Below are 13,681 nucleotides of genomic sequence, written 5' to 3' on the forward strand. Positions count from 1 at the left end.
GGAGGAAAGGAGCTGCACTGTCCACTGGACTACAAAACTGAAACAGCGGATTCAAGTTAACAGATATCTTTATTTCTGATCTTGGAGAGCGGAGAATGCAGTGTTTAGACTAGCGCTCGTTATTATTATTGAGATGCAGGCTCACGTAATGACAGCGCTGGAGAGCGGAGAATGCAGTGTTTTAACGCTCACAATATTATTCATGAAACACCAAACACGTGATTTTTCACTATACTGTAGTTCTTTATTGGTAAAAGTTTGATATTTACACCTTTATTAAAAATAATTTGATATTTACATATAGTTAAATAATTTAATACATATATACACATGTATTTAAAAATGATCTAACACTGGACAGATAGAGGGAATAAAAAGGGGGTAGGAAGAGGGGGTATAAAGGTGGGTTTGTGTAACACAGGGAGGGGAATATGACCCCCCTCACCCCTCTCCCAGTGTAGCCCTCTCCTCCCAGTGTAGCCCTCACCCCTCTCCCAGTGTAGCCCTCTCCTCCCAGTGTAGCCCTCTCCTCCCAGTGTAGCCCTCACCCCTCTCCCAGTGTAGCCCTCTCCTCCCAGTGTAGCCCTCTCCTCCCAGTGTAGCCCTTTTCTCTCAGTGTAGCCCTCTTCTCCCAGTGTAGCCCTCACCCCTCTCCCAGTGTAGCCCTCTCCTCCCAGTGTAGCCCTCACCCCTCTCCCAGTGTAGCCCTCTCCTCCCAGTGTAGCCCTCACCCCTCTCCCAGTGTAGCCCTCTTCTCCCAGTGTAGCCCTCACCCGTCTCCCAGTGTAGCCCTCTTCTCCCAGTGTAGCCCTCACCCCTCTCCCAGTGTAGCCCTCTCCTCCCAGTGTAGCCCTCACCCCTCTCCCAGTGTAGCCCTCTCCTCCCAGTGTAGCCCTCACCCCTCTCCCAGTGTAGCCCTCTCCTCCCAGTGTAGCCCTCTCCTCCCAGTGTAGCTCTCTCCTCCCAGTGTAGCCCTCACCCCTCTCCCAGTGTAGCCCTCTTCTCCCAGTGTAGCCCTCACCCCTCTCCCAGTGTAGCCCTCTCCTCCCAGTGTAGCCCTCACCCCTCTCCCAGTGTAGCCCTCTCCTCCCAGTGTAGCCCTCTCCTCCCAGTGTAGCTCTCTCCTCCCAGTGTAGCCCTCACCCCTCTCCCAGTGTAGCCCTCTCCTCCCAGTGTAGCCCTCTCCTCCCAGTGTAGCCCTCACCCCTCTCCTTGTGTCTGCGTTTTGTATCTTGCAGAGACTCTCAGGAAAAATTCACACTCAAAGTGCAGAGGAAAAACTATAAGAAACATGTCAAGTTGACAAATGTTTTAGTTTTGTTGACAAAATGAGCCACAAACCATTTTACCAGAACACCTCTCGACCTTTGAGCTTCTTTCAGTTTCACCTGAGAAAAGACAACAGACTGAGGAACTAAACCTTCACAGAACCACAGCAAACCAGCCACTCACAGCCAAGCGACACCGAGGAGAAACCGGAGCCTCCAATCGGTCTGGAGAGAGGAGAGACCGGGAGACTCGCACGCCTAGAGAGCTGTCCTCACACTCTGATCGAGGTGTCTGTCACCTGGACTTGAAGCTCAAGCTTTACCTGCTTGCAGTGGCTTGGCATCTCAGCCCATTGAACTGTGGAGAGATCAGCACGTGTCGTACGCTGACCTCAGTGTTATTAACTCGTCAGCCACTAGGGGGAGATCCAGCACTCTTCAGTTTTTAGTGGAAGCTTATGAAGACACATCAGGTCCTTTTTTTGAAAGGCAAAGTTTCTCAGAGTAACAAACCCTTTAAAACCAGCTGCAAAGGAGGGATCCAGTTCATCCCAGCCAAATAAGTTTATTTTCTCTCTCTGAAAATGTGCACTTCCTTCAAAATACAGGCCTCCTAAATCTATGAAAGCTTACAGCGACGGCTCTCTGTAAAACCTGAAATGGCTCAAACTGCTGTGCAATCATCCCCTGCAGGGCGCTATAGGAGAACTTCGCATAGCACCATATCACACCCCCACCAGTGCAAAGCAGTGTGATTGGCTGTGAGCTAAGCCCCTTCCCCATGCAATGAGACTAAGTGTTTGATTGGCTTGTCCTCCATGAAGTATTTCCCTGTCACTGACCCTTTCTTGAGCAGGGGCTTTTTGCCAGGGGGCGTCTGCAAATCAAAAGAGGCAAGGAAAAGAGAAGAGAGCTGATGGGAAACCCAGGGTTCAGAACGAGGGTCTTTACTGAGCAAAACATTCAACATAAGATCAAATGAAATACAATAATTGCTCCATTCCTTTGACACAAACAACATGTCCTAATGGCATCATTCACTCATATTCATTCTTCGACAATACATAGATTGATATATATATATATATAAATATATATATATATATATATATATATATATATATATATATATATATATATATATATATATATATATATATATATATTAGTGCTGGGATGAACACAGGATTTTCATGTTTGGAGAGACAGCAGGGGTAGGGGGCGTGGCCCCTGTGTGTGCGCCTTTATTTTACAGCAAGACGTTACAATATGCAACACATTAAAACAGAAAAAATATCCCAGCAGTAAAGAATACGTTGTGTAGGACTTACTTTACCCCAGCGAATTAACTACAAAACAAAGGATGCCAAATAGCAGCTCAAGTGAAACAGTGTTTTGTTTATTCCGGAAATAAATAGTACATAAAGCTGACACCGCAATTTATTTTTTACTTTATGAACATCTGATTTTTGTATCAGAATACATGTCAAAAAATATTAGTTTGAATATTCAGATATTTGTCCCAGCACTAATATATATAGAAATATAGATAGATAGATAGATAGATAGATATATTATATATAATGAGAGAGTCAGTTGTTCCCTACAATGCTTAATATTGAAGATTATATTATATAAAATTTTTTGGGGAATAGGTGTTTTAACAATCCAGCCCATTACACAGTCTTCGTAGCGCACATTCAATTCATAAATAAATCCAACCAATTTATACATTGATGCCACCTGCTGGATGCCGAACACATTGCACCTGAATAGCTGTAGTCGTATTCTCATCCTTGCGTCTGCGCATGTCTGACAGAACGTCCTTTATCAGACCACACGCACAGCTGACAGCTGCCAGACATCCTCAAGTCATCAGAAGGAACACAGATGACCTTGTTGACAGTCCAGCTGGTTTACAAGGACGGGGTTTAGCTGGGGAACACAAGTCCAGTCTCCACAAGACTCGAGCCTGTGGCTAGTAGTGTCCGTGGTTGAAGGGGTGGTGCCAGTATTGGTGGGCGTGGCCACTGTCAGGGCGTGGCGTGAGGGGTGGGGTCATGACACGCTGTCTGAGACTAACCAGCTTCCTGGACTCGTGGGCGTCACGCTCATCACGCAGCTTCTTATTCATCTCCCTGGAGAGAAAGGGGAGCGAGGGGGGAGAGGGGGGGAGAGGAGGGAAGAGAAGGGAGAGGAAGTGGGACAGAGAGGAGGGAAGAGAAGGGAGAGGGAAAGAGAAAGTACAAAAATAACAGGTCGTCATGGATAGAAAATCTAATAATAATGAACGAAGGAACGGATCCCCTGTTCAGATGTGCAGCTTGTGGAGCCCCTGTTAGCACTGAAATCTCACCTCAGCAGCTCCAGCTGTTTCAGCAGACTCTCCTTCTCCTTTTGCATGTTCCTGGAAACTGTGACAACATCCCTGAGAGAGAGAGAGAGAGAGAGAGAGAGACTTTAAAAAAAGATTTATTTTTTATGCATCAGTACCTATCAAACACTCCCAGCGCTAAACTCAGAAGCACTAAACACCAACGTAATCAAGTCAAAGGCAGATGTGCGTTTCCAGCCTGAGGGCCACTAGAGCAGGAGAAGAGCTCTCTGGAAGAGCTCACTGCAGCCTGGCCATACAGGCTCTCCCTGACCATGAGTTTACACAGGAGGCTGACACTGTGCTCGAGCCACAATGGCGCCATTTCCACACCCATTCACTGGCTTGCGTTGCAGGGGTTTTCCACCTGCTCTCTTCGGAAGTCCCCTCAGTCCCTGGCCGGGTTACAGGAATTTCCTCACTTATGCAAAGACTTCTAAATACTGATTAAGTGAGATCCTGGGGGGTGGGGGGCTGGACAGCTGGACAGGATCCAGCTTCTCCTGGTTTAGGAAAGTTTACACATGATAAACATCTGCGGTAACTGAGCACTTACAGTACATCACTGATACCTGACAATACCCCTCTGTGTGTGTCTGTGTGTGTCTCTCTCTCTGTGTTACCTGTCTTTGTCTCTGCTCTCTCGAAGCCTGCTCCTGTAGCTGTCCCCAGCTCTCTCCCTAGCTCAGTGTGTGTCTCTGTGTTACCTGTCTTTCTGTCTCTGCTCTCTCGAAGCCTGCTCCTGTAGCTGTCTCAGGTGACGCTGTGCTGTTTCCAGCTCCCTCGTGCTCCTCTCCAGCTGGTCCTGCAGATCCTTGTTTGTGTGTCGAAGGCGTTCGTTCTGAACCCGTGTCTCCACCTGCTCGTAGCTCAGCTCGTGAAGCTGGCTCTCCAACTGAGAGAACAAATCCAATATTCAATATCACCTCCTTCCCTCTCTCCCCTCTACCCCCGTCTCCCCGTTTCCCCCCTCTCCCCCTCTCCTCCCCCTGTCTCTCCTCTCCCCGTCCCCCCCCTCCCCCTGTCCCCCCCGTCTGTCCTCTCCCCGTCTCTCCTCTCTACTCTCCCCTCTCCCCCGTGTCTCCTCTCCCCTCTCCCTCTCACCTGTTTCTGTCTCCCCACAATTCCCTCCAGTTCTCGCTCCCTAATTCTCAGCTCGCTCTGCAGCTGCAGGCTCTTGTCGCTCTGCCGCAGGGAATCCTGGGAAAACAAGACGGACGCCTCTGCATGAGAACCCACACAGGGAGGAAGCTAAAAACAGCACAGTGAAAGCCTAAGTGGAATAAAGCACAGTGAAAGCACTGCACAGCACAGGCAAGCACTGTAAAGCAGCTGATATACTGTGGTACATGGACAGTATAACCGTGTGTCTCTGTGCTGCAGTCACTGTACCTGGTTCAGCAGCCTGTCTTTCTCAATGGTGATCTGGTGTTCCATCTCCTCGTACAGAGAGCGCACCTCCCTGTCATGATCACACTCCCTCCTGAGAAAGAGGGCAAGAGAGTGAGGCTGTGAGACAACAAGAGGATGAGAGAGTGTGAAAGAGAGAGAGAGAGTGAGCCGGGGTGTTCCTGGGAGTCTGACCTGCGCAGTGCCTGCTCCATCGAGTCCTTCTCCAGATTCACCTCCTGGATGTGAGTCGACACCTTGGACAGGAGCGCCTCGAAATTAGAGAGCAGCTCCGGTCGGTCCCTGCGCAGCCTCGCCCACAGCTCCCTGACCTCGGACTGACTGAGAAACACACACAGCACTGTCACAATACACAACACAACACACAGCACTGTCACAATACACAACACAACACACAGTTCCCTGACCTCGAACTGACTGAGAACAACACAACACAGCACTGTTACAATACACAACACAGAGACTGAGCGAGACAGACAACGCAAGCCTGTCAGACATCACTGTTGCAGCTGCGCTATCGCGCAGAGTGTCGTACTCTTGGAAGACCTGCGTGGCTCCCAGCTGCTGCATCATCACACAGAAGCGTCTCTCCTCACTGTCCTCCAGCAGGGACAGGTCCTCCTCCCAGCCTCCAGAGACAAACGTGTCCTCCAGGACAGACGAGTCCGAACCCTCGGGCTCAGGGAGCACCTCGACACCGATGAACCTCCCTGAGACAGAGAGAGGGGGAGAGGGAGAGGGAGAGGGTTAGGATGCAGTGTCAGTGTCAGTGTCAGTGTCAGTGTTGGGGTGCAGTGTCAGTGTACCACACTCACCCAGGCCCATGCTGAACTCCAGGGGGGTGAGGTAGCCATTCGTGTCCTGATCTAGACTGTCGAAGACATCCTCCAACTGCTCCGGAGTCAGGGGCAGCTCGTTCTGCAAGCGCTGAGAGGAGAGGAGAGGGGGTTAGGGGACAGGGAGAGAGAGGGAGAGGAGTGTCCTGGTCACTGGTGTTAACAGTTGAGCTCCAGTGCCCCAGTACAGGTACCTGCATGTCTCTCTTGGTGATGAAGCCCTTCTCCTCCTTGTCACACAGCTGGAAAAGATCCCTGGCTTTCTCCAGCATCTCCTGCTGCACGCTGCTGGCCGCTGCCTCTCCTCTGCCTGCCCTGGGGCTCCCCGCTGCCTGCTGGCCTCGACCCCCCGCTCTGGGGCTTCCTCTCCCCTCACCCAGCAGCTCTCTGCCTCTCCGCCTGCCCGCCATGCCTCCGCCTGAGCAGGGGAACACACACACATCGGACGGGTTACCAAGGGGTAACTAGACTTGACAGGGTCCACTGTACATATTAACTGATATAAGAGACAGGGTCAAGAGTTTGACACACCAGGGGGTCTGCCTATCTATCTGCAAGTCTGTCTGCACAGTACTTTAGTACCCATTCTCCACCCTGAGACCTGACTTAGCCTGCTTGCAGAGGGAGGAGAGGGCAGTGCTGGAACAGCCCTGTGCTCATGGAGAAGGGGTTCGGAGAAGGGGTTCAGAGCAGGGCTTCTTGTCAGTGGAAAATGGGCCGGCACAGACAGGGGTTACTCTCCTTGGAGTTTGAGCCGCGGTTAACAGCTGGTGTTCAGACAGAGAGATCTGCCTGCTTTATTACTCTGTGTGTGTGTGAAGAGCCAAGCCCATCTGGAAGATTACTGTTGTACACCCAGAGCCAGAGCTAGAAATAGCACGTCCATCCAGAACCCACAGCTCAGAGAATTCAACTATTAGAATAATTCCAAACACTCTCTCATCGAATCTGCAGCACTGGCCAGCTTGGAGGAGACAGCAATCAATGCACGCAACACGCAAACATGAACCCTCACCTTGACCTCCTGTCAAAAAGACATCTCCACGGCCTGCTCAGAGTGCAAGCAGGCACTGCCAGAGACACACACACCAAAGGAACGGAAAAACAAACCCACAGAGGCACCCGGTCTGGGTAAACGCAGCCTGGCTTTTGTCCTTCAATTTGATCCAACAAACATGAGACAATACGACTCATTTTTCAGGGTGTGCTTGGCTGGGCTAGGTCAGTACAGCTCAGCCACAAGGAGCCCTGACTGATTCAACAGGCAGTATAATGAACTTTAGGCACGATGCATCAGACACCACAAGTGCAATTCCCCCTTAGTTAGTTCACTCCCCGGAAGCCTTTCTGAAGGGTGTTGCAGAAATCAACACTGTTTTTAAACTCAAGTTGTTGCCCGTTTGCTTTGCCATAATTAGGGGTGTGGCATGTACAGTGTATGTGATTAGGGGTGTGTGTGTGTGTATGCATGTACAGTGTATGTGATTAGGGGTGTGTGTGTGTGTATGCATGTACAGTGTATGTGATTAGGGGTGTGTGTGTGTGTATGCATGTACAGTGTATGTGATTAGGGGTGTGTGTGTGTATGCATGTACAGTGTATGTGATTAGGGGTGTGTGTGGGTATGCATGTACAGTGTATGTGATTAGGGTGTGTGTGTGTATGCATGCATGTACAGTGTATGTGATTAGGGGGGGGGGTGTGCATGCATGTACAGTGTATGTGATTAGGGGTGTGTGTGTGTATGCATGTACAGTGTATGTGATTAGGGGTGTGTGTGTATGCATGTACAGTGTATGTGATTAGGGGTGTGTGTGTGCATGCATGTACAGTGGATGTGATTATTGAAGACAGCACAGCCTCTAGTGTTTGCGGTAGCTGGGAAGCAGGATGTTGACAGCAACAGGACAGCAAACACATGCAGCAGGTCAATAACAGTAAACAAGCTGCCAGCACAGCGCGTGATCACTGATTACAGGGGCAGTGCAGCTCTGTTCAGCACAGCGCGTGATCACTGATTACAGGAGCAGTGCAGCTCTGTTCAGCACAGCGCGTGATCACTGATTACAGGGGCAGTGCAGCTCTGTTCAGCACAGCGCGTGATCACTGATTACAGGAGCAGTGCAGCTCTGTTCAGCACAGCGCGTGATCACTGATTACAGGGGCAGTGCAGCTCTGTTCAGCACAGCGCGTGATCACTGATTACAGGAGCAGTGCAGCTCTGTTCAGCACAGCGCGTGATCACTGATTACAGGAGCAGTGCAGCTCTGTTCAGCACAGCGCGTGATCACTGATTACAGGAGCAGTGCAGCTCTGTTCAGCACAGCGCGTGATCACTGATTACAGGAGCAGTGCAGCTCTGTTCAGCACAGCGCGTGATCACTGATTACAGGAGCAGTGCAGCTCTGTTCAGCCCAGCGCGTGATCACTGATTACAGGAGCAGTGCAGCTCTGTTGCACTTGACAGAACCAACCGGTTCACTACCAGGAAGAAAAACAAAATAAAAAGGAGATATATCTGCGTGTCAGTCTGCTGGTGTGTGTGTGTGTGTGTGTGTGTGTGTGTGTGTGTGTGTGTGTGTGTGTGTGTGTGTGCGTATAAACTTGCTTTTCTATTTTTCCATTTTTTGTAATTGAAGCTGTTAGTAAAGAAACATTTGAATGCAGAAGTAGACAGTGTTTCGTTCTCTGATTGTGGTTTTGAAGTTTGTGAAAGTAAATCTACACTAGAACTGAACGTCTACAGCTGATCCTCTCTCTCACTGTACAAGAGAGTCTTCTTACACACACACAGAACCTGACACACAAACACACACTGACACACATAAACACACTGACACACTCACACACACACACAAACACTGCCACACACTCACACACTGACACACACACTGACACACACACTATCTCTCTCTCTCTCTCTCTCTCTCTCGTGACAGGGTGCAGTGTGTTCCAGGATGTAAAGCTGGTGTGCTCAGGTCTCAGTGTAAACACAGAGTGATGGATTGTTCAGCCTCTTTGTGCAACCTGTGCCTCAACAAAACCTGGAGCTGTTTACTCTGCCAGCTCCTCACTCCAAACAAATAAAACTGAAAAACAGCATGACGTCCAGTCAAAGCATGGTAAAGCATAGGGAAGCATTGTAAAGCACAGAGAGGTCTGGTAAAGCATAGGGAAGCATTGTAAAGCACAGAGAGGTGTGGTAAAGCATAGGGAAGCATTGTAAAGCACAGAGAGGTCTGGTAAAGCATAGGGAAGCATGGTAAAGCACAGAGAGGTCTGGTAAAGCATAGGGAAGCATTGTAAAGCACAGAGAGGTGTGGTAAAGCATAGGGAAGCATTGTAAAGCACAGAGAGGTCTGGTAAAGCATAGGGAAGCATTGTAAAGCACAGAGAGGTCTGGTAAAGCATAGGGAAGCATTGTAAAGCACAGAGAGGTCCGGTAAAGCATAGGGAAGCATTGTAAAGCACTGAGAGGTCTGGTAAAGCATAGGGAAGCATTGTAAAGCACAGAGAGGTGTGGTAAAGCATAGGGAAGCATTGTAAAGCACTGAGAGGTCTGGTAAAGCATAGGGAAGCATTGTAAAGCACAGAGAGGTCTGGTAAAGCATAGGGAAGCATTGTAAAGCACAGAGAGGTCTGGTAAAGCATAGGGAAGCATTGTAAAGCACAGAGAGGTCTGGTAAAGCATAGGGAAGCATTGTAAAGCACTGAGAGGTCTGGTAAAGCATAGGGAAGCATTGTAAAGCACAGAGAGGCATGGTAAAGCATACAATGGTACAATGGTAGTATAACCATAGGAAAAACACAGGGAAAACTGCTAAAGGACTGCAGTGAACAAATATAAGGGTGCAACCCCCTGCACAGGGACTTCAGCAACAAAAAACAAACCAAAGCTGAACTGACTGCATTGACTAAACCGACAAAGTCAAACAGAGCTACAAAAACACACACACACACACACACAGGTTATGAAAGTGATGCAAATCTAACATTTAAAAAGATTTGCATGCAGCCAGGATGAAGCGTTTGCAATTCAGAGATGAGTGACCACAAAGAGAGGGGGAGAGAGAAAGAGAGGGAGAGAAAAGCTGGTGACAGAACAGGGTTCAAGACTCTCACCAGCTTCTATTTAAATGAAGGGAGGGTGCAGCATTGACAGCTGTGCTCTGTACAGACAGGGTGCAGCATTGAGAGCTCTGCTCTGTACAGGCAGGGTGCAGCATTGAGAGCTCTGCTCTGTACAGACAGGGTGCAGCATTGAGAGCTGTGCTCTGTACAGGCAGGGTGCAGCATTGAGAGCTGTGCTCTGTACAGACAGGGTGCAGCATTGAGAGCTGTGCTCTGTACAGACAGGGTGCAGCACTGAGAGCTGTGCTCTGTACAGACAGGGTGCAGCATTGAGAGCTGTGCTCTGTACAGACAGGGTGCAGCACTGAGAGCTGTGCTCTGTACAGACAGGGTGCAGCATTGAGAGCTGTGCTCTGCACAGGCAGGGTGCAGCATTGAGAGCTGTGCTCTGTACAGGCAGGGTGCAGCACTGAGAGCTGTGCTCTGTACAGACAGGGTGCAGCACTGAGAGCTGTGCTCTGTACAGGCAGGGTGCAGCACTGAGAGCTGTGCTCTGTACAGACAGGGTGCAGCATTGAGAGCTGTGCTCTGTACAGGCAGGGTGCAGCATTGAGAGCTGTGCTCTGTAGAGACAGGGTGCAGCATTGAGAGCTGTGCTCTGTACAGACAGGGTGCAGCATTGAGAGCTCTGCTCTGTACAGGCAGGGTGCAGCATTGAGAGCTGTGCTCTGCACAGGCAGGGTGCAGTAAGGACTGCTTGCATGTATTTGTTTGTATCGTGACCACAGGCTTCAGAATCAGCAGAGTCCCATGCCCGGCTCAGAACAGGGAGTGCCTGATCCCTTGGCTTTCACAGGATTCTCAAACAGGACAAATGGGAAGAACATGGCGTAAGAGTAAAATGAATCCCAAACTGCCATTTCCACTACCTGTGGTGTCTTCCTTCCTCGCTCTCCCAATTTATCAAAGAGCACAAAAAACAAATCCAGCCCCCCCTTACAGAAGTTTACCACTGTGTCTTTGCAGTTTACCACTGTGTCTTTGCAGTTTACCACTGTGTCTTTGCAGTTTACCACTGTGTCTTTGCAGTTTTCCGCCGTTGCTTTTCCCATGGTTATACTCTGCACTCATCACGTTACCCTGGTCTGACTTGTCCATTAATATGCTTTACCATACCTCTCTGTGCTTTACAATGCTTCCCTATGCTTTACCAGACCTCTCTGTGCTTTACAATGCTTCCCTATGCTTTACCAGACCTCTCTGTGCTTTACAATGCTTCCCTATGCTTTACCAGACCTCTCTGTGCTTTCCCATACCTCTCTGTGCTTTACAATGCTTCCCTATGCTTTACCATACCTCTCTGTGCTTCACAATGCTTCCCTATGCTTTACCATACCTCTCTGTGCTTTACAATGCTTCCCTATGCTTTACCATACCTCTCTGTGCTTTACAATGCTTCCCTATGCTTTACCATACCTCTCTGTGCTTTATAATGCTTCCCTATGCTTTACCAGACCTCTCGGTGCTTCACAGTGCTTCCCTATGCTTTACCAGACCTTTCTGTGCTTTACAATGCTTCCCTATGCTTTACCAGACCTCTCTGTGCTTTACAATGCTTCCCTATGCTTTACCACACCTCCCTATGCTTTACCATACCTCTCTGTGCTTTACAATGCTTCCCTATGCTTTACCATACCTCTCTGTGCTTTACAATGCTTCCCTATGCTTTACCATACCTCTCGGTGCTTTACAGTGCTTCCCTATGCTTTACCAGACCTCTCTGTGCTTTACAATGCTTCCCTATGCTTTACCAGACCTCTCTGTGCTTTACAATGCTTCCCTATGCTTTACCATACCTCTCTGTGCTTTACAATGCTTCCCTATGCTTTACCAGACCTCTCTGTGCTTTACAATGCTTCCCTATGCTTTACAATGCTTCCCTATGCTTTACCACACCTCACTGTGCTTCTTTACTCTTTGCTGTGCTTTTACTGTGGGTCACTTCTATAAGAGAAGTGGTCTCTTACCCTGTTAGACTCTGTGTAAGTGTTTATAATCCCTGGCAGCAGTGTTACAAAGTGCATGAAAGATTAATCCTATTTGTGCCGCTGCTCTGTGAATGCGAGTTCCAGCCAGGCCTGCTACAGTTAATGGTGTGCAGTGAGTCACATCACCAGGGTCCAGGCTGCAGGTTTTCTGCACTGCTTCACAAGAAGCAGGGTAGCCTGATCAACAACATGCTGTTTGTTTCACCCCGTGGTACTGCTCTGAACCAGGTCTGCTGCTGCACTGCAAATCAGGCTAGGGAGAACGACCTCGAGCCCCAGGGCACAGCGACTCGCACCTCGGGCATGCAAAGAGACAGGACCGTCAATAACTGTGACAGCAAGAAGGCCAGCCTGCTGGAATAGCACAGGGCAGAGTGAAACTGAACACTCTAGAGAACAGGGAGAACGACCTCGAGCCCCAGGGCACAGCGACTCGCACCTCGGGCATGCAAAGAGACAGGACCGTCAATAACTGTGACAGCAAGAAGGCCAGCCTGCTGGAATAGTTCCACCCCATCAGCTCGATCGATTCAATGCAATAACACGCAACCAGAGAGACGGACCTTGTAACCCCACCAAGTCACGCAAAACTTTCATAGCAACCAGACTACAAAATCGGGATTATATTTTGCAATCGATAGCATTGCGGAAGCGATTATTGTGCACTCTACCAAGCTGCGTGGCAATGTATAAAACTAATAAATAAATAAATAAATAAATAAATAATAACTTAGAGCAAATGATTGCACTGCCAAGTAAATAAGCAAGCAAGCTCGTTTATCAGAAACAAAGCCGACCTGCCAGGCTTTCATTATTGATTCGTGGAAAACAAACATAAGGTGCCAGAGTCGTACAGCGCAAAACTGCAGAGGACTTTAGGACACCTGTAATGTTAACTAACGCCTAACTTCACATGCGCGTTCATAAAACTCTTTGTATTGGTGTAATACTGCTGAATTTGCGCAAACTGCGAGCTCTGACAAAACTACTGTTATTTTCCAAAATTCCACAGCAGCGCGTTTAACAAACAGTACCGGAGTCTGTACTGACAGACGAGCCCCGTCAATGAATTCCAAAGAAGCGTTGCATTTACATTGCTTGTGAAATATGAACCTGGCGTCTTCTATTTACATTTCACTAGCATAAACTATGCTGTGCTTACAAGCGTCCTGAGCTACACCCCCGTCAGCGACTACCCTCTGGAACTCTGAATGCAAACGTGTCTTTTAAAAGCAAGCCATGGTGAGCGTTAAACAGCAATCAAGCCATCATTCTTGTGATGAAAACAATTTGTTCCAGTGAGGTATCGGCACGGGAGTCTTACCTGTATTAGCGACCTGCTCAGCCGTGGCTGTGTCGTGTGCGCGCCGGGGTAGACACAGGTGTGCTGTGGCTGCAGGTGTCTCCCTCCCCGTCCCTCTCTCTCTCAGCGCTGCTTGTTCTCTTAGATCACACGGACCGAAGCCACCGCCTCCCACTCTTTGCACCATAGACGGATTCCCCAATCCGGAAATGGACAAAGATCCTTTGTTTGTTTTACGGGCATGCAGGTGTATTGTAACGTGTTTTTTTAAAATATTCTTGATTTTACGAGTTTTATAGTTTAGTATTTTATTATTTTCAAACTTCTTCTTCATGAACAGTGTGTGTACGTCGAATAACCAACTGATCTTG

At 48.9% G+C, this 13,681-nt stretch overlaps 1 protein-coding gene across 1 annotated transcript; it reads right to left on the reverse strand.

The window, feature by feature from the left end:
• Positions 1 to 2,181: 2,181 nt before the first annotated feature.
• On the reverse strand, positions 2,182 to 13,644 carry LOC117434923 (EF-hand calcium-binding domain-containing protein 4A-like). Its single transcript, XM_034057652.3, has 10 exons — positions 13,332 to 13,644; positions 6,083 to 6,306; positions 5,868 to 5,979; positions 5,588 to 5,762; positions 5,227 to 5,373; positions 5,035 to 5,125; positions 4,747 to 4,842; positions 4,350 to 4,537; positions 3,625 to 3,696; positions 2,182 to 3,406 (listed from the first exon to the last, which is right to left on the reverse strand). Exons 1-10 carry the CDS (start codon positions 13,642 to 13,644, stop codon positions 3,247 to 3,249), a joined length of 1,578 nt encoding a protein of 525 aa, XP_033913543.3. The 3' UTR covers positions 2,182 to 3,246.
• Between the last annotated feature and the right edge of the window lie 37 nt (positions 13,645 to 13,681).

Source organism: Acipenser ruthenus, chromosome 28 (genome assembly GCF_902713425.1).
Source record: "Acipenser ruthenus chromosome 28, fAciRut3.2 maternal haplotype, whole genome shotgun sequence".
Taxonomy (NCBI): Eukaryota; Metazoa; Chordata; class Actinopteri; order Acipenseriformes; family Acipenseridae; genus Acipenser; species Acipenser ruthenus.

Bases quoted from the DNA above. Each gene is read 5' to 3' on its own strand.
- LOC117434923 (XM_034057652.3), bottom strand. From the start codon at position 13,644: ATGAAGAAGAAGTTTGAAAATAATAAAATACTAAACTATAAAACTCGT. The intron at 6,307-13,331 runs GTAAGACTCCCG...TCCCCTGCTCAG, and splicing joins TGAGCAGGTCGCTAATACAG to GCGGAGGCATGGCGGGCAGG. The intron at 5,374-5,587 runs GTACGACACTCT...TGTGTTTCTCAG, and splicing joins GCCACGCAGGTCTTCCAAGA to TCAGTCCGAGGTCAGGGAGC.